The sequence below is a fragment of the Eschrichtius robustus genome, chromosome 11 (genome assembly GCF_028021215.1).
Source record: "Eschrichtius robustus isolate mEscRob2 chromosome 11, mEscRob2.pri, whole genome shotgun sequence".
In the NCBI taxonomy this organism is placed as follows: domain Eukaryota; kingdom Metazoa; phylum Chordata; class Mammalia; order Artiodactyla; family Eschrichtiidae; genus Eschrichtius; species Eschrichtius robustus.
The window spans coordinates 63,690,641-63,716,326 of NC_090834.1; the positions used below are offsets into that span (position 1 = coordinate 63,690,641).

The 25,686-nt window shown below is 45.2% G+C and overlaps 1 protein-coding gene across 2 annotated transcripts in view; it reads left to right on the top strand.

Moving 5' to 3' along the window:
• STIM1 (stromal interaction molecule 1) overlaps window positions 1-25,686 on the top strand; it is a 212,441-nt gene that overhangs the window by 182,838 nt on the left and 3,917 nt on the right. The window contains exons 6-12 of one of the 2 annotated variants that reach the window (XM_068555037.1): window positions 8,053-8,230; window positions 13,568-13,745; window positions 18,714-18,881; window positions 19,393-19,493; window positions 19,768-20,003; window positions 21,205-21,297; window positions 23,120-23,189. In XM_068555037.1, coding sequence (XP_068411138.1) covers window positions 8,053-8,230; window positions 13,568-13,745; window positions 18,714-18,881; window positions 19,393-19,493; window positions 19,768-20,003; window positions 21,205-21,297; window positions 23,120-23,189 — 1,024 coding nt within the window. The remainder of the gene's footprint in view (window positions 1-8,052; window positions 8,231-13,567; window positions 13,746-18,713; window positions 18,882-19,392; window positions 19,494-19,767; window positions 20,004-21,204; window positions 21,298-23,119; window positions 23,190-25,686) is intronic. The other variant, XM_068555038.1, reaches the window with a different exon arrangement.

Here is a 25,686-nt window from a genome sequence, read left to right on the forward strand (position 1 = left end):
CAGCCTGAAAGTCTTCCTTAGTCTTCTGAGACATATTAACAGACTGTTACATGTTCTGTATCAAAATAGGATTTACCATATCTGAAAGGGTGCGTTAGAAACTGCAGGTTAAAGTCAGCAAGGATTGTATATGGAAAAATCATCTAGGGCTGGAGAGCGTAGGAACCAGAATCCTGGGTACATACATGGTACTGGGTCCCAGAGGTCAGAGCCAGCAAGAGGAGCCTTGGTGAAGCAGGTTAGACTGATACCAGGACAGGAGTATCTTCTCCTAGACTCCTTTCATATAGCCAATAGGTTGCGTATGACCTAATCTAAGGGAGGTCAGAGGTCAGCGGAAAACTGTTTCTGAGATTGGCAGAGCAGGGGTACTAGAGCCAAGAAGATACTTCACACCCACTAGGATAGCTACAATAAAAGCGAAAACAAACAAAAAACAGAAAGTAAGTGTTGGCAGGGGTGTGGAGAAATTAGAACCCTTGTACATTTCTAGTGATTATGTAAAAAGGTTCAGCTACTGTAGAAAATAGTGTTCCTCAAAAAATTAAACAGTTATCATATAACTCAGCGATTCCACACCTAGGAATGTACCCACAGAACTGAAAACAGTACTGAAACAAGTATATATAAATAGCAGCATTATTCACAATAGCTGAAAAGTGGAAGCAACCCATATATCCATCAATGGATGAATGGATAAATAGTTGTGGTATATAAATACAATGAAATACTACTCAGCCGTAAAAAAGAATGAAGTTCTGATACATGCTACAACATGGATGAACCTGGAAAAAAGTGGCCTAAAAAAGTGAAAGAAGTGAAAGAACTGAGGGAGTGAAAGAAGCCAGACATAAAAAAGGACACATATTGTATGATTCCATTTACATGAAATATTCAGAATAGATAAATCCGTAGGGACCAAATGCAGATTGGTGGCTGGCAGGGGCTGGAGGGATTGGGAAATGGGAAGTGACTGGTAATGGGTATGGGATTTCTTTTTGAGGTAATGATAAGGTTCTAACATTAATTGTGCTGATGGTTACACAACCTTGTGAATATGCTAAAAGCACTGAATTGTACAATTTAAAAGAGTGAACTTTAGGGTATGTGGATTATATCTCCATCATCATCATCATCATCATCATCATCATTATATACAACTTGATTTTTTATAACTCCTGGACTTCCATTTAGAGAACGTCTTATAAAGTTTAGGAAAGCACCTTGGTCTCTTCAGAATTGCCACTCACTGTGTGACCTTGTGTAGGTCACTTTTCTCAGTATGTGTTTGCTGATTTGGATCATGAAACAACTGAACTAAAGGATCCTTATTCCTTTCAGCTGTACATTCCATGATTTTGGGGAAAAACCCTTTGGTTGATAAAGGTTCTGTGTAAAAGACAGGAGGAGGTCTGTTCTTTCCTCCTGTATCCTGTATCCTGTACTTTTAGGATTTCTGTATTTGGCCCTTGCCTTATCAAGTGACCTTTGGCAATTTAGTTCTCCTGCCTAGATTTAGCTTCCCTCATCTGTAAAATGGGCTTGGTCGTTAAGGCTCTTACTGGCTCTCTCATTCAAGGACTCAGATAGAGTTGGTGTACTCCTGGGAGCTAAGATTTTGGAATCCAGCAGCTGTCCTGATGGCAGAAATTGTTTTTATACTTTCCTGCTGATGCTTCTTAAAGAAAAATTTTGAAAATTGCCAGCTGGAACCTGAGGAAGATACTAGGAAGCTCTTTGCCAGGAGACTTCTGCAAGGGCGGGGCCATGCCTGGTGGGTATCTGCAAAGAATCCCTTGATCTGTGTCCCTCTAAGCTCTTGTTTTCCCATTTGCGCATGGACTAAAATCCCTAGGTCAGTGTTCTTCCCTGTCCAGCACTCACGTAGGACTTAGGAGTGATGGCCTGTGCTGGCTCTGACCTGGGTTCTATGTCCAGGGTGAGCTCTTAAGGCTGTAGTTCTCAGGCCTCACCACAGGCTTGTAGTAAACACCCCCAGAGCACCTGGGCCGACTTCAGTTGCCAGTCATGGCTACCTCGCCCAGTCTTAACGAAAATCCCACCTTCGGTCTGAGGTTTGAGAAATCGCAAATCAAAATTTTGTTTACGGTAGCTGGGGGTGTCTGCTGAGTGAGCGGGATTCATCTGCCCACGGCAGCCTCAGAGCTTGGGAAGGGGGAAGAGGGATCAGACTGGCCCAGCCCAGAGCCCTGACAGTGGAAGACAGCTCAGTCCTCCCCATGTGGCCACAGAGCAGCGCAGGTGCTCTCCCGTCTTTTCCACCTGCAGAGTTGGCTCCAGGCTGGCCCGTCTGGGGCTCTCCTGGCAGTGCCGGTGGTCAGGTGTTAGGTGTGCCCTGAGACATAGAGGCCCAAGGGCAGTGTTCAGTGTGGGGCCTAAGCTGATGTCTCATTAGGGCAGCAAATGATTCACTGAGGGAGAAATTGAGGCTCAGATGAGGTGAGTTTTTAGAGCTCGTTCAGCTTTTAAATAGCAGAGCCATGACTCAAACCTAGGTCTTTAACTTACATTTCAGTGCTCTTTTCTACTGTATTATCCCACCCTCTACTTGTGTTAGAGGAAACAAGATATAAGAGTTTCAGCTTTGAAATCAAGCAAACTGGCTGGATCACTCAGTCGCTTTGTGACCTTGGGCACATTCCTAAGGTTCTCTGTGTCCCAGTTTCCCCTAAGGAAATGGTAGCTACTGTTTTTAGTGTAATGCCTACTGTGGTTGGTCTTGGGCTAAGGGCTTGTGTGCCCTTTGTGCTCTTAGCACAAAGAGAAGGGTGCAGAGAAGGGTGCAGAGAGAAGCCTGCCCAGTAATTGCGAGGGCTGGGGGAGTTGTGAAGAGGAAAAGACAAGACTGCATCTTGTCTTCCTTCCTCAGTGGCTCAGGTAATAGGGAAAAGTCCTCAGTAAGCAGGAGTAGCTGCCTCTCTGGCACAGCTTGCTCTGGTCTCTGTCAGCTCTGTTCTTACCCTCTTTCTCCTTTTTGTTACATTCTAACTCACCCTTCAAGCCTTCTTTAGGATGCCTTTCCAGCCTCTTCCCGGGCATGCTCAACCCTTCCCTCTTACTTTCCTCTGGGGATTCACAGCCCTTTGTACCTGCTTTTTTGTTTGTTTGTTTGTTATTTCAGATTTGCCTTTTTTTTTTGGAAGTATAGTTGATTTACAATATCGTGTTAGTTTCAGGTGCACAGCAAAGTAATTGTACCTGCTTTCTGTGTAACAATCTGTTTTCCTGTCTGTTACTCTTTAAACTGGAAACTCCTTGAGGGTAGACACAGCTTTGTTCATGTGTCTTCAGCACTCGGTGTAAGGCCCGGCAAGGAAGAAGTGCCAGGAGATGAATGCTAGAAGTTACACAGAAGGAGGCTGGGGGAGGTGGGAGAAGAGTCCGGCCCAGCTTAGTTGAGGGGAGAACCGCTCCCTGTGTAGTGTCTGTGCATAGGTGAGGCAGCTAAGGCAGTTTTTGGTTACAGCCAGAAGGGAGGAGGGCCCAGAAATAGTTCTTACAGGTTAAACAGGTACCTCAGCACGGAAGGCTGTGTAAATGACAAGAGAAATTCCTAGCACATACTTTAGCAGTAAGGGGTGAGTATCTGTATCTGCCAGGCATGGGGTACTGTGGGCAGTAGAGCGGTGGAGAGAATAGATTGGGAGAGGGGATTCCAGAAAGTGATAATTATTGGAAGCTCACGTTCTCAGTGCTAACTGGCACCCTGAAAATTCTCACCATCACCCCTGACTGTGTTCACATGTAAGCATCTCATTTGTTTACACCCTCCTCCCTTGCCTCAGGCCTGATTGTGTTAACAGTTGACCTAATTTTGCTAAAATCTGTTTGCAGCACTCAGGCTGGGAATTCTGCCACCCTCTGGCTCCCCAGGTCCGAACCAGCTTCCCTGGGTTTGCTCTGTTCACCTAGCCAGCCACCTCTGCTCTCATGAAACCTCCATGGTTTCTCTGTGGCTGTGTTCCCTGGTATGAGGTGGATTCTGAGAGCTGAGCTCCTGTCGGGGCTGTGACGACAGCTTGCCATATTTTTTTTGATCCTAGGAACTGGTATTTATTTGCCTTCCACATGCACTTTATAGAGTACCTCCCCTTTCCTGCTAAAACCTCCCTTTCTTCTTCCCTTTTTCTCTCCTTTCCACCTTTGCTGAGTACCTGCTCTGGTCAGCCTCTATGCTAAGTATGAGGCTACAGAGATAAGTAAGTCTTGTGCCCGGGTCCTGCGGAACTCACAGACTACCAGAAGGTGACTGCCATGAAAGCTGAAAAACACACAGGGCAGAACCTTGAGATAATACATGTTTTTAGCTGTCCAAAGAGTGGGAATCCTAGTTCAGGGGAGAAGGAATGGGCAGGTCTCTGTGAACTGTGGTAGGCTGGGAAGGTGGTAGGAATTGAAGAATGGGACTGGGATTATGGTAGGAAGAAATACATCACTAATAAGGCATAGACTAGACTCTTAAATTCCCTATTTTCCCCTCTTTTTTTTCTGACAATAGTTTATAGATTCTGTATTTGTCGGGGTTCTCCAGAGAAACAGAACCAATAGGATATGTATATAGGTATATATATATGAGGAGATGTATTATGAGAATTGATTCATGCTATTATGGAGGCCAAGAAGCTCCACAATCTTCCATCTGCAAGCTGGGACCCCAGGAAAGCCAGTGGTATAATGCAGTCTGAGTCTGAAGGCTGAGAACCAGGGGAGCTGATGGTGTGAGTCCTTGTCTGAGTCTGAAGATTGAGAGCCAGGGGAGCTGATGTAAGAGGGCAGGGGAAGATGGATGTCTCAGCTCAAGTGGAGAGAGCATATTGGCCCTACCTCTGCCTTTTGGTTCTGTTCAGGCCCTTAGTGGCATGTGGATGATTGGATGATGTCCAGTCGCATTAGTGAAGATGACCTTCTTTACTTAGTCTACCGATTCAAATACTAATCTCTTATGAAGACAACTCCACAGACACACCCAGAAATAATGCTTTACCAGCTATTTGGACATCCCTTAGCCCAGTCAAGGTGACACATAAAGTTAACCATCACAGATTCCCTTAGGACTGTGGGGTTCAGCCCGGACACCACTGAAGGGAACTGACAATTCTCACATCTACTTCTCCAACTCCTACCTCTTCCTCAAATCCCACATCTACATTCTTTATTACCTATGGGATATGCCCATCTAAATGTCTCCAAACACCTCAAAGCACTTACATTTACAACTATGCATTTGATCTTTTAGTAATTCTGTGATAATGCATTTTACAGTTGAGGAAGCTGAGACCCAGATGGGGGAAATGAATTTCATGACAAATTGGGGCAGAGGCAAGCGTAGAACCCAGACTTCCTCATACTCAGTGCAAGATGCTTCCTTTGATGAAACAAAAATTTCTCTACGTGAGGCCTTACATGTAACCTCAAAGGCCTGGCCATTCAGCCTTTGGATCTTCACTGTCCTGATGGCAGTGCCACAGTCAGCTCCCAGCATGTTGTTTCGGGGGAAAACTCAGGCCTTGGAATCCTTAGAGTTGAACTCAGGCTAGATCAGGGTTTATAGGCATCTCCATGGTGAGAGATGTTTGCATGTAATAAAACAGAAACAATACCTGCTGCATGAGTATGAGAAAGTGGGGTGTAGCAGAAAGACCGTGCAGTCAGGCAAATCTGGATTTGAATCCAAGCTCTGTCACTTTTTATGGACTCTGGCAAGTCAGTGCCTCTCTGGAGCCTCAGTTTTCTGGTCTACAGAATGGGAAGACTCTACCTTATAGAATAGTTGTAAGAATTTGAAATGAATTTAAATGCCTGCTCCATTTTATATTTTCTCTATTTCCCTTCTTTCCTTATGTGGATTAAAGAGAGGGAGATATCACACTTGAGGCTTATCAGTGAAGATTCAATCCCACTAATATTTATTGAATACCTTCTGTGTGCTGGTCAGTGCTGTGCTGGGCACTGGCCTACAGACAAGTGATGATCAGTAGGGGCCACAGAGTAAATCAGCCAGATTAGACTTATTTTCTTCCCACCAAGCTTGGTAGCCCATGGGATGTGACAGGCAGTATATTTGAGCTTCAGCTATGCATTTGACAAGGCAGAGGGATATATGGGATGGATGCTTGTATATTTAAGTGGAGTCAAAACTGGCTGAAGAGACCCAGGGGGTGACTGATGGAGCCTATCCTTGCCCCTGGTCATTCAGTATTTTTATTTATGAGTTGGATGAGAATATGAAGCTGGAAAAAATAGGATCTTGTTTCAAATCGATCTAGAGAAGGTAGAATAAGGGACTGAATAGAATAGATCGGCGCCCAATCTGTATGCCCACCTTAAGAACTTTGAAGGGTTGGAGATAATAGGGGGAGGGTGCTGGTCGCATAGAGTCTTGTTTGAACAGAGTACCTTTGACTTTTAGTAGGAATGTAAAGGGGATGTTGATGGAGAGAAACCCTGGGAAGCCAAGATGAAAAGTCTTTAATAAACAGGGGAGACATACAATACCCCAGCCTTTGGTAGAGGCTGGATAGGAGGCAGGTGTGTTCCAGAAAGGAAGGCAGCTCACTGTGCTGCAGAGATATCCCTTCTTGGGACCTGAAGGACGGGAGAGTGGGGACTTGAGAATGGCTGGAAGTATAGACCTGCCAGGAAGCTAGAGAATGGCCGCTAGAGGACCCTCAGTTTTCTCTGTTAGAGTCTGGCATAAACACGTAAAGGACACGGCTACACCCTGGACCTAGTAACTCCCCTCCCTTGGATGGAAACAGAATGTGCTAATCTGTCCTTGATCCCACACCATCCCCAGGTCCTATTGCTCAGCCTTTCAGTGAGGAGCTATGAATGTAACCCTTTTTGTCAAACTGGGCCTCAGCTTCATGCAGTGGGATTTCAGCTACATGTGTCTTTTCCTGCTGTCTAGACCCTGCCTCAACTTGGTGGCTCCACTGGATCCTTTTGGATTCCCCTCAGGCCCTTGTCCTTACTGGGCACGGAAATCCCGTCAGTCCTGCCTCCCCCCTCCCCAGCACCAGGTGACCCACTGTGCACAGGATGTCATTACCTCTTTTCCCTCGTCTGGGGCTCCTCTGAGCCATAGCTGCTCTATCTCAAGTGGAGTACAATGCAGGCCGGGTCTACAGGAGCAGCCTCTTTCCCTCCTGGTGTCTCTTTCAGTCTCCTGTGCTGTGGCCGAGAGCCCAGGTCTGACACACCAGGACCAATCTCAGGCTCCAAGACTGCCCCTCTTCTGGCTGGCTCAGTTCTTGGGACATGGTTTTTACTCTTATCTTCTGGTGTTATTCCTTGTCTAGCTTTTCAGTTTTGCTCTGGAGACTGAGCATTGCTTTGAACCCCAGCTGGCGGCCAGGGCCCTCGCACTTCACCAAATTGCTGCCAGGCCTTCCCTGGAGGTATTCTCTCTTCCTGGCACATGTAATGTCTTAATGTGTACCAATCTCTTGATGCTACTCCTGTTCTACCTGGTCTCTGGGCTGAGCCGCAGCCTAGAAATGCTCTCTGTAGATGAGACTTGCAGACCTTTACCTGCTCTGGGCTTTGTACCTTGTACCTAGAATAGCCTCGTAGTCCAGGAAACCCAGCTCCTGCAGTAACCGCAGTCCCACAGCCAGTCCTCAGGCTCTAGTGACATTGCTTTGTACCCTTACCAGCCATCCCCTTCTACCTACTGTAGCGCTGTAGCCTTGCTTACCCTGCAGGGTAGAAGCCACTGCCTCTGGGCACATGGGCTCATCGCAGCCCAGAATGCCTGGGATGTATTGAGAAGGCACTAGTTCTCTTCACTGCATATTAGGAGAATATGATCCAGTAAGCTTCCTGTATTGCTCTAAGGCCTCTCATCCTTTCCAAACTAAGCCTTGACTTAGTAGAGAAATAGGCACAGAGTGTGGCCAGTGTGTGTCTAAGAAGAGAAACGAATTCCTCCTGAGTGGGAAGGCTTTGTGGAGAAGGGGGTGCAGCAGAGTCTGCAAGGCTAAGTGTGTAGTGGGCACCCTGACTCACTGTGCCCTTCTTCTCTGGCAGTGACCCGCCATAATCACCTCAAGGACTTCATGCTTGTGGTGTCTATCGTTATTGGTGTGGGCGGCTGCTGGTTTGCTTATATCCAGAACCGTTACTCCAAGGAGCACATGAAGAAGATGATGAAGGATCTGGAGGGCTTACACCGAGCTGAGCAGAGTCTGCATGACCTTCAGGAAAGGTAAGGCCCTGTCCCTTCCCCACGGCCCCGGTGCTGCCATCTCTTGGGAGCCTCCAGTTTCCACCTGCGTTGTGGGCCTTCTGGCTCCTGAGACCCTGCTGACGACGTAGAGGCCCAGGCTGTGTCATCCTTCCAAACCTGCATCAGAGCCTAGGTTCCTGCCATTCCATTCGCACAGGCAAGTATTCCTCCCCAGGGCAGAAGCTTATTTCTATCTTTTCTCCCTCGGAGCTTCAGAGGGAGAAGTGTGGAGCTGTCAGAGGTCTTGAGCTTCCCTGGTTGGATGACTTGTTAGGGGTCATTCTATCCTCCGTCCCACCTCTGGACTGCTTCCCTTCCCATAGAAGTAGACATAATTAACTGTTCTTCACTGTTTCCCAAAGAAACCTCACAAATCTGTCTTCCTAATACCTTTCATGCTTTCTTGTACAGCATCTAAATCTCATGAGACTCACTTGTTGTATGACTTTGGGTAAATCCCTTTCCTTTCTAGGACTTATTTCCTCATCAGTAATGTAAAGGCATTGAACTAGGAGAATACCAGGGCCTTCTAGCTCTGATAGTCTGGGATTCTGTTTAAATAAAACATGGCTTAGAAACTATTGTAGAAGATCTAGCTGTGAAGAGAAGGTGCCAGTCAGTCAGCCGACCTAAGTATTGGGTTGGCCAAAAGTTTCCTTCGGTTTTTAAAGTAAAAGTAAAAGACACAGTTTTCATTTTCACCAAGAACTTTATTGAACAGTGTATTCACCGTTTTGTTCCACTACCTTCTGCCATTTTTCAGACAGCTTTGTAGTTCCATCTTCCCAAAACTTTTAATCTTTTTGAGCAAAGAACTGTTCCAGGTGCCTTTTATAGTCTTCTAGGGAATTGAAATTTTTTCCATTAAGAGAATTTTGTAAAGACCGAAATAAATGGAAATCCGAAGGTGCAATATCTGGTGAATACGACGGGTGAATCAGAACTTCCCAGCCAAGCTGTAACAGTTTTTGCCTGGTCATCAAAGAAACCTGCGGTCTTGCGTCGTCCCGATCAAAGATTATGCGTTTTCTGTTGACTAATTCTAGACGCTTTTCTTCGAGTGCTGCTTTCATTTGGTCTAAGTGGGAGCAATACTTGTTGGAATTAATCTTTCGGTTTTCCGGAAAAAGCTCGTAATAGAGGACTCCCTTCCAATCCTACCATATACACAACGTCACCTTCTTTGGATGAAGACCGGTGTTTGGTGTGGTTGGTGGTGGTTTATTTCACTAGCCCCGTGATCTCTTCCATTCCACATTGTTGTACAGTATCCACTTTTCATCGCCTGTCACAATTTGTTTTACAGACAGAACATTTTCGTTACATTTAAGTAGAGAATCGCATGTGGAAATACGGTCAAGAAGGTTTTCTTGCTTAACTTATATGAAACGCAAACATCAAAGCGATTCACAGAACCAAGCAGGTGCAAATGATTTTCAGTGTTTGATTTGGATATTTTGAGTATGTCGGCTATCTCCCGCGTGGTATAACGTTGATTGTTCTCAGTTAATGTCGTGATTTTATCGCTATCAACTTCAACTGGTCTACCTGACCGTGGAGCATCGTCCAGCGAGCATGAAACTTCGCAAACCACTTTTGACCTGTTCAGTCAGTCACAGCACCTTCTCCATACACTGCACAAGTCTTTTTTTTGTGTTTCATTTGTGTTTTTATCTTTCTTGAAATAATAAAGCATAATAAGCTGAAAATGTTGCTTTTTTCTTCCATCTTCAATATTAAAATGGCTACACAAAAATTCACCAATTTTGATAAGTTTTTTTTTTTTTAAATGCATGCCGATATGACAGCTGTCACAATACAATCTAACAAAATTGTTTCAAATGAAGTTAAGGACAACTAATCGCTACTGGAACCATCTTACAGAGAAAAACCAAACGAACTTTTTGGCCAACCCAATACTTCCTGAAGTCTAGGAACCAGGTCTGTGCAGGGAATTGTAAGGAAGTCGCTGCTCCTGGGGCCACAAAGCTCACACTTAAGAAGGAGCAGTGAATCAGTGCCAGCTTATGGGACGAGAGCTCCAAGGACTGGAAGGGCACAGAGGTAGGAGATGAGTGGATGTGGAGTCTGAGGAGGTGGCCTTGAAAGATGGGTAGGAAAGATGTAACCTGGTAGTTCTGGTTGAATGTGTAGAGTGAGGCCAGATCCCTGGCACCTACAGACTCACATGGAGAAATTTAGTAGGATGCAAACGGCAATAGAGAGTCAACGTAGGTATTTGGCTTTTTTGCTTTGTTTTGGTTTTGAGAAAAGCAGAGGCCTCCTTCAGGACTGTCTTTTAGAAAATTATTCCAACAGCCTAGGGGCTCCAGTTGGGAAGTCTTTGCAGGAATCCATGTAAAAAGGAATGAAGTCTGGCTCTTTTCTGTTATTTTAAAATGATAGATACAATTTTCTTTGGAGGGATGGGGAAAGGGTTTCTTAAGAGCTAGGTATTGTTAAGTACATAAATGTATTATTGTTTTTAATCACCACAACCCTGTTAGGTAGGTATTGTTATCCCAATTTTCGAGTTGAAGAAATGAAGCCTCAGAGAGGGTGAGTGTCAGAAAGTAGTAAGCTAGGAATTTCGACACCCACAGGGTGCTGCCTCAATAAAGGCAGCCTTAGCAGATTCATTTCCATGGGCTGGACTTTTAGGAGGCAAGAGGAGTTTTATCTTTGAGCCGATTCCTGGCTACTTTGCTGGACCCCCTTGTTCCTGGGCCCTTTTCCAAATGGGGGCGAAATGCTGCTATGTGGGCAGTCCCCATTCTTCATTTGTCTGAAAAACATGTACTGTTTTCATTCCAAAGGCAAAGAATCTAGGCAGGAGACATTCCAAGTTTGGGGATAAAACTAAGCTCCCAGCCCTCCCTGCTCCGCACGGCCTCCAGAGCTAAATGACCACTGCGGCACTTGGAGAAACGGATGCACACTCTCCCCAAAGACAGGCTTGCACCTGTGCACACACATGTCCTCCTCTGACAGTGTCCAGAGCCCATGTGCCTCCTTGTCCCTCCTCACTTTGGCAGGCCTACAACTGCCAGCCACCAAAGAGCTTTTTTACAGAGTTCCTGATATTTTGGGTGAATAAATGTAATGCTACATGTGCATTCCAGTTAGGATTTCACTGGGTTTCAAGATAATTCTTTGAGGCAGGCAGGAATTTTGATTCCCACTTAAAAAGGAAGAAACAGGCCTAGTCCAGGGAACAGACTTGTCCATAGTCATACAGCTGCTTAGAGCCAGGGCTTGCAGTCAGGCTGCCTAATTTTCTTGCTTGTAATGGTAACTGATTGCTGCCTTCAAGATGCTCAGTCTTCTGTGGAGGAGACGGAGTGGGACAAGGCTTGATTGTACGTTTATTTTCTCATTTCTGTACCCAGTGGTATTTATTGATCTTCATCTCTATTAGATGCTGTTAGGACTATATGAAAGTGGGTCAGTTTTGATTCTACTTTAAATGGAGCTCCCTATTGTATAGAGAAGACAGGCATATCACAGGCTTTTCAGAAGAGGCTGCTTCCGGAGAGGATGATATTTCAGTGAAGAATCGAATCCCTAGTGGTGTAATTTCAAGCAGTGGGGTCATGGAAGAATACAATAAAGGAGGACATTCAGCAAGGGGAAGGGGATGGGGCTGGAAATGGCGCCTCTGATTTGTTTGTAGCTGTGCATGTAGCGCCACCTGCTGTATACCTTAAGGAGGTTCAACTCCCTTTTACTCCAGGAACAAAGTAGACAGAAGGCTACAGTTTGTCAGCAGGAAGCTTGCAGCCTAGACATTTTTCCTCTTCCCTCCTTACTTGTCACCACATCTTTTGAGGCTTCAGTCACTGACAAATCTGGACTTGGGATTCTTTATAGGCTGAGTTCTGTTTCTGCCTCTTCTGTTTCACCTACTTAATTAAACTCAGTGGTCAGTGCTCTTCTCTGTGGGCCCTACTTGTTCTGTAGCCTATCCTTCCTCTCTGTACCTCAAGTCTAAGCCATATTTCACTTGTCTTCTTCCTCATCCTTTCCCCCTCTTATCCTGGTTCCCCGGTAACTTGGTGGTTCCTACTAAGGTCGGAAGACCTGACAGTGGCCAAGTCCTTTCCCTCTTCCAGAGGGACTAGCCAACTGTTACTCTTTCTTCTGGGTCTAGCCCCAGGCCTCACCTTCCCTGACTCCTTTCAGGCAGAGTTGATCACCCCATCCTTGGCGCCTACCCAACACCTTGTATATCTCTCTATCATAGAACTTATCACCCTGTGTGCACCTATCTGTTTACTTGTTTATATTGGACTAGATTATGAGTACCTCAGTGGCAGAGACAGTTTTCTCACTCATTTCAATATATCTAGGGCTCAGCACAGGGCTTGGCATTTAGTAGATGCGTTAAAGTACTTGGTGAATGAATGGATGGATGAATGAATGAAGGAATGAACATAGATATGTGGCAGAAAGAAGGGAGGAAGGAAGGAAGCTTGGTTGGATGGATGAAGGGTTTTGTCAGTAAACAGAGGGAATGTGTGGGTGGGTACAAGGGCATATTTTCATTATAACTGATGCCCTTGAAATCTTACCCACCATGGAAGATACTTAGGAAGGGAACTCAGGGCTGGGGGCAGCAGGGGCTCTCCCAAATCTTGTCCAGCCCCTTTGGCATGAATTTCATTTTTCGGTGCTTCTGGGAACAGGTACTCAGGAGTCCAAGAGGTACAGCTCAATAGTTCCCCTCTCATCTTCCTTAAATCTCCCCACTACCACCACCCCCATCACATCTCACCATCAGGCTTTCTCTGGGTCTTTGGTCTAGCTTGCAGGGTGTTCTACATTTATTGCACCTTCCAGATGCCTTGGTATAAGGTAGTAACTGTGGGATTTGAAGACATACAGATTGGAATTCTGGTCTCAGTTCTACATGCAGTTAATTCCCGTCTCTAAGCCTTCATGTCCATATCTGTCCCAGGCTTATAATGATACAATATATCATTATCTGCAGGGAGAACAAATGTGAAATACCTTGTAAATTAATAGTTGTTACGATCTGAGTATGTGAGACACCTTAGAAGGAAGGATTCAGGTACCCGGGAACCTAGCTTCACAGCCTTTATTACTGGCAGCAAAATGATGGCCCACATAAGAATTATGGTAGTGACCGTGGTTTCTGTTGTCCCTGAGCTACCTGAGAGCCAGGCAGGCAGCAGAGTAGGGAGAATATGTTCAGAGTGCTGGAGCCCTCATTTTCCTCTTGGATGCCATGCCTCGTGGTGTGTTGGCTGGCACCCGCTTGCCTGGCCTTCTCCAGCTCCCTGCTTCGCCCCCCAGGCTGCACAAAGCCCAGGAGGAGCACCGCACAGTGGAAGTGGAGAAGGTACACCTGGAGAAGAAGCTGCGTGATGAGATCAGCCTTGCCAAGCAGGAAGCCCAGCGGCTGAAGGAGCTGAGGGAGGGTACTGAGAATGAACGGAGCCGCCAAAAATATGCTGAGGAGGAGTTGGAGCAGGTAGGGGAAATCTGCAAATTCTTGGACACCCCGAGGGCGTGGGGTAAAAGGACAGGGGCCAAAGCTCTGGCTAAGAGTAGTCGGAAAGTTGCAAAAAATGGTCACTGTGGTTGTCAAAGAACAGTGAATAACAGGTGGTAACAGTTATTTTGTTCCTTTTTAATTGAGGTATTTACATAAAGTATACAAATCATAAGTATACAGCTGGCACACTTTTACATATGCATGTACTTGTGTAACCACCATCCAAATCAAGATACAGACTCTCTTAAGCACTCAGAAGGCTCACTTTTGTCTCCCCTTTCTCCCTGTCGATATTCCACCCAAAAGGTAACTACAGTCTTAATCTCTAAACCAGATTAGTTTCACCTGCTTTTGAACATCATATAAATAGCATTATACAGTATGTATTCTTTTGTGTTCGGTTTCTTTCACTCAGCATTATGTCTGTGAGAGTCATCCATGTTGCATGTAGTGATAATTGATTTATTTCCATTGCTGAGTATTAATCCATTGTATGAATATACTGTAAATTATTTATCCATTCTCCTGTTGATAGACTTTTGGGTTGTTTGCAGATTTTTTTTTTTTTTCTGCAGTTTATCAACAACATTGTTTATGAACCTTCTTGGTGGGCATCAATTATTTCTGTTGGATATGCAGTAGAGCATTTATATATTTAGCTTTATCAGAAACTGACAGTTTTCCAAAATGGTTGTACCAATCTATACTGCCACCAGCAATAGTGTGAGAGTTCTAGTTGAGCTACAACCTTGGTATTTTTAGGCATTTTCATTTTATACATTCTGATATGGATGTAATGGTATCTCGTTGTGATTTTAATTTTCATTTTCCTATTGACCAATAATATTGAATACCTTTCCATAAGCTTTTCGACCACTTTATTTGGGAATCTCTTCTAATTTAAAAAATTGGGTTGTATTTTTTCTTAATTGATTTGTAAGAGTTTTAAAATATATTCTGGATGTAAGTCTTTTTGTCTATATATATACATACATATTGCAAATATTTTCTCCCAGACTGTGGCTTGCTTTTTTGCTCTCTTAATATTGTCTTTTTTTTTTTTTTTAAATTTTTATTTATTTATTTATTTATTTATGGCTGTGTTGGGTTTTCGCTTCTGTGCGAGGGCTTTCTCTAGTTGTGGCAAGCAGGGGCCACTCTTCATCGCAGTGCGCGGGCCTCTCACTATCGCGGCCTCTCGTTGCGGGGCACAGGCTCCAGGCGCGCAGGCTCAGTAGTTGTGGCTCACAGGCCTGGTTGCTCCGCGGCATGTGGGATCTTCCCAGACCAGGGCTCGAACCCGTGTCCCCTGCATTAGCAGGCAGATTCTCAACCACTGCGCCACCAGGGAAGCCACTTAATATTGTCTTTTAATGAACAGATGTTCTTGACTTTAATGAAGACCAATTATTCAATCTTTTTTTTTTTAAATGGTTGATGCTTTTTGTGGCCTGTTTAAGAAATCTTCCCCTAACTCCAAGATATTTTCCTCTAGAAGCTTTATTGTTTTACTTTTCACATTTAGGGATATGGCTTATTTCAAACTAATTTTTGTGTATAAGATGAGGTAGGAGATCAAGGTGTTTTCCCTGGTAGATACTCTGTTCTGTGGTCTATATGTCTATCCTTATCCCACATTGTCTTACAACAAGTCTTGATATCTGGCAGTGTTAGGTTCTCCAGCTTTGACCTCCTGCAACATGGCCTTGGCTATTCTAGGTACTTTGCATTTCCATGTTGGCTTGTCATTCCGTTACAGTGTGCTCTGCTGGGATTGTTATTTGTTTTTACATTGAATCTATAGATTAATGTGGGGGAAAACTGACATTTTAACCAAATAATTATTCTAATTCATGAGCATTGGTTATCCTGTCACCTATTTAGGTCTTTAAAAATTTCTCTCAACAGTGTTTTGTAGTTTTCAGTGTAGAAGTCTTGCACTTAAAAATTTTTAAACTTGTTCTTATCTTTTTAGCTGCTTGAGATGGAAGATTAGGTTATAGATTTTAAACCTTTAATCTTTTCTAATACATGCATTTAGAGCTATAAATTCCCATTTCAGCGCTGCTTTAGCTGCATTTACTAAGTTTTGATATTTCATATTTTCATTATCATTCACTTCAAAATATTATCTAATTTCCATTGTGATTTCTTTTTTGGCCTGTGGTTATTTAGAAGTGTGTTGCCTAATTTTCAAACACTTGGGTACTTTCCTATTTATCTTTCTCATTGATTTCCAGTTTAATTTTGCTGTGGTCAAATAGTGTGTGCCATAGGGTTTTAGTCCTTTCAAATGTGTTGAGACTTGGTTGATGTAAACAGACTACACAAAACGATTGAAAGGCAAAGTGTCAGACTGGATAAAAAACAAAACCCAACTATATGCTGTTTACAAGAGGCAAGCTTTAGAAATAAGGATACAAAATGGTTAAAAGTAAAAGGATGAGAACACTAGGATAAACACTAAGCAAAATAAAGCAGCGGTAGCTATATTAATATCAGACAAAGTAGACTTTAGAGAAAGAAGTATTACTAGAGACAAAAATGGACATTTCACTTATGATATGTGTGAATTAAACAGTAATATATATAACAACCCTTAATTTGATATACCTAATAATATAGTTAAAATACATATGTAAAGCAAAAGTTAAAAAAACTAAAAGGACAAATTCATAATCAAAGTTAGAGATTTTAGCATCTATCTCTCAGTAATAAGCAGCCAAAAATATCAGTAAGGATATAAAAAATTTAAACATGGTTAATCAATTTCACCTCATTGATGTATATAGAGCATTTTACCCAACAACTGCAGAATACACATTCTCTGTAGTGTGTATTATGCTTAGTTCTGTTCTTTATTTCTCTCTGTGCTTTGGTTTGGTTATTTTATATTGATCTGTCTTTGAGTTCCCTAATCTTGTATTCTGCCGAGAATTGTGCTATTTAGCCCATCCAGTGGAATCCTACTCTCAGATAATGTATTTTTCTAGAATGCCCTTTCATAGAGCATTTTCTAGAATGCTCTTTTATAGGTTCTCATTCCCTGTCCAGAATCTCCATGTTTTCATGTTTCCTGTCCATCTTTTCCCATATTTTCTTTAACATTTCAATCATAGTATTTTTAAAGTCCTTGACTGGTAACTCTTAACATCTGGATCATTTATGGGATTGCTTATTTTTCCTCTTGATTATTGCTTATATTTTCCTGCCTCTTCTCATGTCTAGTAATTTGTTTTTATTAAATGCTGGACGGTGTGCATAAAGAATAATAGAGGCTGCAGGTGATTTTTATCTTCCATCAGATATAGGGTTCTGTTAGGTATGTTGGGTGAGGCTCTGATCACCTCAAGCCAATGAGAGACTGACATATGTTGGAACTGGGTTGTAGTTTAATAAGACTTGGCCTAAGGCTCATTTGTCCCAGTTTCTCAGGTACGCCCCTTCCTGACTTGTGACTGAGATCTGGTGGATTTCTTTCTCCTCAGCCCTGAAAGACGATGAGAGATTCCTTTCTGCCACTTGGAGGTTTTTAAGCTAGCTCTTTGTCCTTCTGCTCCTCAGAGCTTCAAAGTTCTGCAGCTACGTTAAACTGCTTTTAATGTAGAACTTGATCCTACATTTCCAGACTCGGTGTATCAGCCTCTAAGGTATCTGTTCCTCATTTTAAATCTATAAAGCCAGGAGTGGGCCATTTTATAGTTTCCTTTTCAAGGAGCAAAAACCAAATGACGCTTGATCGTGTCATTGGCTTTCAGAGGAAGGAAGGTGTTCTGTCCTTAGCTAAGGGCCTCCTGGTCTATATTAGGCTCAGGGGAGGACCTCAGGCCTGCTGTGGGATACTTCCCCAGTGGCTGAAGTTGGGCATGAGACTGCTCTCAATCTCTTTTCTCTGGGATTCCGACCAGCTAGAAGTCAGTGTTCAGATGGGGGAGTTGGGGATCATTTATACTGGTAGCCTGGGTGAGATAGAAGGAATTCAGTGAATATAATGGATTCTGTATATACTTTCAGACCTTTCATGCTTGAGTGCTTTGTGACCATCTGCTTCATTTTATGCTCCTTGCTGAGAAGTCAGTGAGGAGATGTCTGCTTACACATTGGTCCTTCCATATCTTGGCCTCTGTTGGCAATGCCCATGTTAGGTGTAAGCTTGCTTGTTGTTTTCTTGCCTTGTAGAGAGTGCCCATTACAGCCTACCCACCCATCTCAATGGGAGAATCACAGACAAAGTCTCTGGGCTGGAGGAGACTTTGGAGAGTATTCAGGCCAGTCCCCTTCTGGATTAGCAATCATTTTGAAGGTCTTTCTGACATGAGCTCTTTACATACCTCTCATGACGGTGAGCTTATGCTCTCCTGAGATCACCCCTTCGCTTACAGTTTGGATTTGCATGGCAGAAAGCCTTACACTGGTTGAGATCTGCTTTAGGAAACACATGGTCACACAGCCAGTTGAATGACAGACCAGGGACCAGATCATATTTCCAGACTCCCAACCAAATGCTTTCCTGCCACATTGTGATGTCTTGAGTCCAAGAACAGACCCAACTGTCAGAAAGAAGAGGATTTATTGAGATAATCTGTACCTTATGAGAGCAGGGAAGATTGCTGAGATTGGCTATATGACGAGGAGAGGCAACAAGTATGTGAGAAAAGAATGCTCTAGTCTGGCAGCAAAAAAAAAATAAAAATAAAAAAATAAAAAAATCTCCATTTGAGTTCTGGTTGACACTACTGACTGTGTGACCTTGAGGAGGTTACTTTCCTTCTCCAAGCTTGGTTTCTTGTACATTAAATACAGAGAATAATCCTTGCCCTTTCTCCCTCTTGGGAGAGTTGTGAAGCTTAGGTGAGATAGAAGAAAAGAACTCTGAAGTATCATACAGAGGCATTGGAGAGGGTCTTGGTAGTAGTAAGGACTCACATCCTCTTGGCTACACAGGTCCGGGAGGCCTTGAGGAAAGCAGAGAAGGAGCTGGAATCACATAGCTCATGGTATGCTCCAGAGGCCCTTCAGAAGTGGCTGCAGCTGACACACGAGGTGGAGGTACAGTACTACAACATCAAGAAGCAAAATGCCGAGAAGCAGCTGCTGGTGGCCAAGGAGGGGGTGAGACCTGCCCTCCTGCTGCCCTCTTCTCTTCCCCCACCCTCTTTCACCTGCCCTTCTTCCTCCTCTCTGCCTCTCTATATCTCTCCTGTTGGACGAAGAGACATCCTGGTGTTGGGTTTTGTTTCTTTTCCTGATAATACAGTTTCTAATAATGTCTTCAGGCTTCTGGAGGAGGGAATGAGGGTGTGGGGCTACTCCCACCTGCCTTCTGGGAAAGATGAAGCAAGTGGAGGCAGGTAGAGGGACGTCTCTGCTGGCCCCAGACTGACATGGGGACAGAATCCTCCTGGGGCCAGGATCCCTTGGCTTGTCTCATTGCCTCTATTTTCTTTCTTCCCCTACCCTTTTCTCTCCTGTTGCCTTCTGTTTTCCTTTCTCTTCTTGCCTTCCTTCTTCTTGTGCAGCCTAAGCTGTGCTAGGAGGAGGGGGAACCAGCCACAGAATAGCATTTCTCATTTCTCCAGCCTCTATCCCTGCTCTTTTTAAGCTGAGGACCTCATCTTTGCAGGCTGAGAAGATAAAAAAGAAGAGAAACACACTCTTTGGCACCTTCCACGTGGCCCACAGCTCTTCCCTGGATGATGTGGATCACAAAATCTTAACAGCTAAGTAAGTAGCACCTGTTGCCCAGCTCTGGCGATGTCCTCAGAGTTTGAGGTTGTCCAGGGCCTCCAGCCCTAACTCTGCTTCTTCACTGGTAGAGGTACAGCTCTGGTCTCCTGCCCCAGCCCCTGGCTATTTCCCACCTTGCTCTTAAGTTTATGATTTAATTGTGTTTCTTATTTACACATATCCCCCCAACTTGTTCCTCTGAGAAGAAACCTCATTTCTATTGGGGCTCACACCCAGCCCATGCCTGCCATTTTCTTTCATCCCTCTTCAGGCAAGCTCTGAGCGAGGTGACGGCAGCACTGCGGGAGCGCCTGCACCGCTGGCAACAGATTGAGATCCTCTGTGGCTTCCAGATTGTCAATAATCCTGGCATCCACTCACTGGTGGCTGCCCTCAACATAGATCCCAGTTGGATGGGTAGTACACGCCCCAACCCTGCCCACTTCATCATGACTGACGACGTGGATGACATGGATGAGGAGATGGTGTCACCCTTGTCCATGCAGTGTAGGTGACCTCTTGGGTGGGGATGAGGGAAGGAGCCTTTGATGTGCAGATTGAGAAGTTGGCCTCTGCCGTGCTTAAGTAACATATGGGGCAGAAACCAAGATGGTTTAACTCATGACCTTGGTTAGTAAAGCACAATCCGCATCAAGATACCCCTTTATAGTTGTCCTTTTGGTGGTTTTCCCTTGCTATATGTTCTGTTTGCCCTATGGGTCTGTTGTGTCAAGTGTGTCTCCCTTCACTCTTTGTGTTTTTTTTAATCCCTTTATTCTCTTTCCCCCCCCCTCCTATCTGCCTTTATAAAAATAATCTCCTTTAGTGGTTCATAATATAAAAATGGCATTCATTTTGACTACTTATTGCTTTAATTTGTTTTAATTTTATATTCCTTACTTTTAATCGCTAAAGTAGTTGAATGGAATGATGTCTCTTTCTTTTTGTTTTTTCGTGTGAGGCCCCAGGAAGCAATAGTCCCTTACAGTGAAAGAGCCCTAAATCCTCCAAGCCAGAAAGACATTCTTGTCCAGGAGGGATCTCCTGCACAAGCATGTCTGTCTTTCCACCTGAACTCTCGGCCATCCCCACCCTCTGTCCTGGGTCTTCCCTCTTCCTTTTCTCCCCTGCGAGGGGTAAGAGCTGAGTAGAGCAGAATTGAAGGAGACAGCACTCTGTGGGAATTCTTCAGTGAAGGAAGGGACATACCCCTTACTGACCCTGTTGAATTTTTCTCTGGATCAGAGGCTATTTTAGATAAATAGAATAGACTTTTATGGAAAAGCTCTTGTGCTGGGCCCATATCCCATCAGTGCAGAGGGGATGGCAGAAAGCTGGGCTGGGTTAGGGGCTCACTTTCAGAAAGTCAGATTCTTTAATCAGGCTGGATTCCAGCTCTAGACAGGATTTATTTGTAAGTTTCTTCAACGATAGTTTGCCTCTGGGCAAGCCTCTTCTTTCCCTGGGCTGTTAACTTGGCAGGGCTTTAGTCAAAGGCCCAGCAAGGTTAAGATCACTAACAGGTAGAGCTTGATCTTGACGTATTGATCTAAAGGCTCCCATGTTCTCCGGGTTGGGAGGGACCTTCATTAGCTCTGAGCCACCCACCCCTTGCCCCCTGGCCCTTCCCTTATCCCATTGAGGGGCAGGGTGAAGCCCTCTGTAAATCAGATTCTCTTCTCCTTTTGGCCTGGCCGTTGGACCCTAGATGCTGCCTGGCTGATGGGGCGTAGGTTCAGTGACCGCTCTCTCTGCTCAACATCCGCCGGCTCGGATGATCAGTCCCTCTGGAAATACCCGGGTTTGAGGAGCCCCTTTGGGGCTTTTGTTTTTCCAACTTTTGGGACTAAACCAACACTCCTATCCCACGGGCCCCTTCTCCTGCCTGCGTCACTCCCCTGCCTGCTCCTGCTATTCCCTCACCACAGTCCCTACTAACTTCAGGGAAGGGTTCGGAGGTGAGAAGAATCAGCCTGCTCAGCTGAGGGCTTGAGAGAGAACAGCCATGGTGATGGAAGGCTTAGGCTTCTCCTTTCAGCCCAGCTAGACAGATGTCCTGGTGGCCCTTCAGCTAGCTGGGCTGAGATGAAAGAGGGAAGGAAAGATCCTCTTCCTCTTTTCTCTTTCTGTTTTCCCCTTCTGTCTCTCTTTCCCCGTCCCTATTCCATGCTTCCTCTTCCCCTTAAGCCTCCCTTTCATGTCTCGAAAGCCACCAGCCATAGAAGCCCTGCCTCCCTAGCTCTCCATCCCCATGGAACTGTGCTCTCTTCCTGGTGGCCCTTCCAATGCTTCTGCCATCCATGTAACTGTGTCCTTTCTCCCATCTTTAGGGAGAAGGCAAGGAGGCCCATATATCAGGGTAGAGGAGAAAAAAACAAAGGTGTGAATTCTGTTTTCAACTGGAGCTGGGAATGAGCCCAAGAGGGATGTTCTAGCACATCTCTAAGTTGTCTGGTACCCACATACCCCTTCTCTGGGCATGGTGGCCCTCATCTTCCAAGAGCTTGATTTGCAGCATTGATCCAAGAGCTGGTTCTTTGTTGTGTACATGCTTATTAGAAGAAATTTGGATAGTAAAAAGAGTAAATATGGGCATAAAAAGGCACCTGTAATCCCATCATATTTGAGTACCTTCTCTTTCAGTCTTTTGTTTGTGAATTTTTAAATAATTTTTTTATGTGGTCAAGATAATGATAACCACTACCATTTACTGAGTGCCATGAACTGTGTCAGGTACTTTAAAAACATTATCTTGAAGCCTCATGACAACCCTGAAGGATTTTATAAATTAGGAATTAAAATAGGGAAGTAAGTTACTCAAGGTCACAGCTAGAAACAGAAAGGCCTTGTTTCAAATTCCTGTCTTGTGTATTCTATAGCTCAAGGTATTCCTTTTACATGAGATTTGGTATCCTTTTGTTTTCCCTGAGCATTTTAATAGACATTTTTCTATGTTTTAAAAATCTTCTCATAAGCAGCTTTTTTTATTTGGCTGTGCAACGTGGCTTGCAGAATCTCAGTTCCCCAACCAGGGATCGAACCCAGGCCCTGGCAGTGAAAGCACTGAGTCCTAACCACTGGACCACCAGGGAATTCCCATAAGCATCATTTCTAATAGCTGTGTAACCTTCCAGCAGTTGGATGTGTTATCATTTTCCTGTTGTTCCACCTTTATTTTTACTTTCATACAATTATTAATAATGATGTGATGAACATGTTTGTGTATAAATCCTTGTCTGAGTTGTGAATTATTTCCTGAGTTTGGCTTTCTAAAAAGGCTGGTTCTTAGTGCCCTCCCGGACCTTGTCCCAAACCCCTATCCTACCCCGTCCTGCCTGTGCCTTCCCACTAACTGCCTTACCGTCTCCCTTCATAGTAATGTTGACCCTAGGTCTCCTTCCATTGGAATTGCCATTAAAACTGACCTGGGTACCTCATCTTCAACTTCCCCTTCCTTTTAGGACCCCTGGTGGGAGGTTTCGGGGAGGAGGTGCCCCATTCTCCAGACTGGCCACTGAAGGCCCAGAGTGGTCTCCAGTAAGCATTTCTCCATGGGCAAACCTGCTTCCCACCAGCCCAAAGTAGGCTGGCCCTTCCTCACACTTTCTTCACTCTCCTTGCAGCCCCCAGCTTGCAGAGCAGCAGCGTCCGGCAGCGCCTGACGGAACCACAGCATGGCCTGGGATCTCAGAGGTTGGTAGAGGGCGAGGCTGGCCACTTCTTGACAAGCCGGGTCTCTCTGCGGCGAATGCGCAGCCTTTCATCTGGACAGTCTTTCAGTTCTGAAGGCCTCGGGACCAGCGCTCCATCTGCCTCTGCTTCTTCCTGCTCCTCTACCACCACCACCACTGCCACCACCTCCAGCACCATCACCACCACCACCACCGTCCACATCCACCCTGTTTATTACCACCACAGCACTTCCTATTTCCTCCAGATGAAGCCCTACCTTGACCCACCCCCTTCTTACAGCACCGCTGTGATGCCTTGGCATTCAGAGAGCTTGGGGTACCAGCTGTCTCTCTTCTCTTTCCTTTCTCCCTTCCTTGCCTCTCTGCTGCCTTTACCTTGGCCTTTGCCTGCTGGCTGCTGCTTGGTCAGCTGCGGGGGGTGTGCGGTGGGGCACCTTCTCCTTGTCCTATCCTTTCCCAGCCTGCGACTCCTCCTTAAGGTCAGCCTAACTCCCTAAGCCTTTCTTCCCTTCTCTGTTTGGGGTTTGCTGACTCTAAAAATGAGTAACAACCCCCCTCCCTCACGGTCCTATAGCACCTTGGCCTAAACTTTCACATCTGTTATCTCAATGGAGCCCTCACTTCCTTCACTCCCTCAGCGAACATTTATTGATACCTACTCTGCCAGGCTCTGCTGGGCATGGGGATTCGTAGATGATAAGATACAATCCCAGCCATCAAGAATTGCAGTCTGGTCTGGGAGAGGTACATAAATGATTCTGGAACAGTTTGATAAGTGCTAAGGGGGTGTTGAAGAAGGAATGGCTAACAGTGTGAACCTGGGTGGAATGCTTCACAAGAGAGATGACATTTGTGCTGGCACCCTGTGTGCAGGCAAAGGAGAAAGTGTATTCTAGGCAGAGGAAACACATGCACAGGCATAGAGTTTCAAGAGAATCTGATCTATGTGTGGTTAGAACATTGGCTATGTGTTGGTGGGAAGGGGTAGTAGATGAGGCTAGAATGATGAGGGGTTCTGAAAGGCCACGGGCTTTGGCCATTACCCTTCAGGAGATGGAGAACTGCAAAGGGGTTTTTAGAAGAAAATGAATTGGTCATATTTGCATTTTAGAAATAACATTTTAGTGGCCTGTATAAAGGAAAGAATGGGGAGACTACAGGAATTTGGAAGTCATTGCAGTAGGCCATCAGGGGAGGTAACAAGGTCTTGGTATAGAAACGAGAGGATTAATTTGGTAACTGGCTTTGAGGGGTGGAGGAGAGGAAGGAGTGTAGGGTGATGCCCAGGTTTCTAGCTTGGGTGACTGAATGGATGTAGTACCCTTCATGGAATTACTCTTCAGAAGGGGGGGAACAGATTTAGGGGTTTTGGACAGCGAGGTTTATAGGTCGGGCCGGCGTTAAAACACTCATGTCTGAGAAGGAAGTTAAGGTTCTGAAGGGTTAAGTAATTTTTCCCAGGCCCCAAAGCTAATTAGGAGCAGAACACAGACTAGGACTTGGCTTTCCATTCCAGGACACTCTGTTGGATATTTTTGTCCTTTCACAAGGTCTCAGTAAGTGAACTGTATAAGAACTGGTGAAAGGCTTTCTCCCACAGCCTGGGCTGGCAGCTGCAGGGACTTTCCCTGCTAATAGCTCAAGGTGATAGGCTAGGGTCAGAGATAGTAGCCTTGACCTCGCCTGAACAAGCTTAGAGGACCCTCAGGAAGTCCCTCTCCTCTGGAAGGACCGCTCATCTCTGAAGCTGTGACCATGGCTCAATCCTGGCCTCTGGGTTGCAGCTGGCTTACCCTGTTGCTTCCTTTTGGTCCTGCCTCACCCTGGATACCAATCTCTCTAGCTCTGCCCCTCGAACCTCTGGATAATTATCCTTGAAGGCTGTTCCTTTCTCTTTCACAAAAGGACAGCCTTTACTAGAAGCAGAGCTGCTCATCTTCATCCTCATCCTCATTTTCATCCAAAAGCCTAGGCAGGGAGACTGCCCTTCCCAATACAGATGGAGAGGACCGAAGTGGGTTGGGGGCACTAGAGGATGCTGTGAATCTCATGCTCCAAGGCCCAGGCTGAGGGCAGCGGGGAGGGAGGGTGGGAAGTACGTGCGTCTGCCTGGCCTGTTCACTACTGAATTTTCTTTTGCACCATGCATCAGAGGATCATCTCTAAAGGCAAACAGGCTCTCTAGTAAGGTTAGTAGCTTGGGGTGGGAGCCCAAGGCAGCCCAGCCTTTGGGGAGGGACACCCCTGACCTGAATTGTCTCAAAGATTCAGGGAGGGAAGGTGAGCTTGCCTCAATGGGCCTTTCCCCTCCTATATCCACCCAGGCTTCCTCCCAGGTTCTTTTCTTGCTTTGGAAGTCTCAGCTTTCGTTGATGATGGAGGCACAGAGGGATGGGAATCATGACCAAATGGGGCAGTGGGCCAGGAGGAGTGAGTCTGGGTAGACCCCAACCTCTTGACCTCTCGTCCTTCCTTGGCATTAGAAAGGTAGGCTCCTA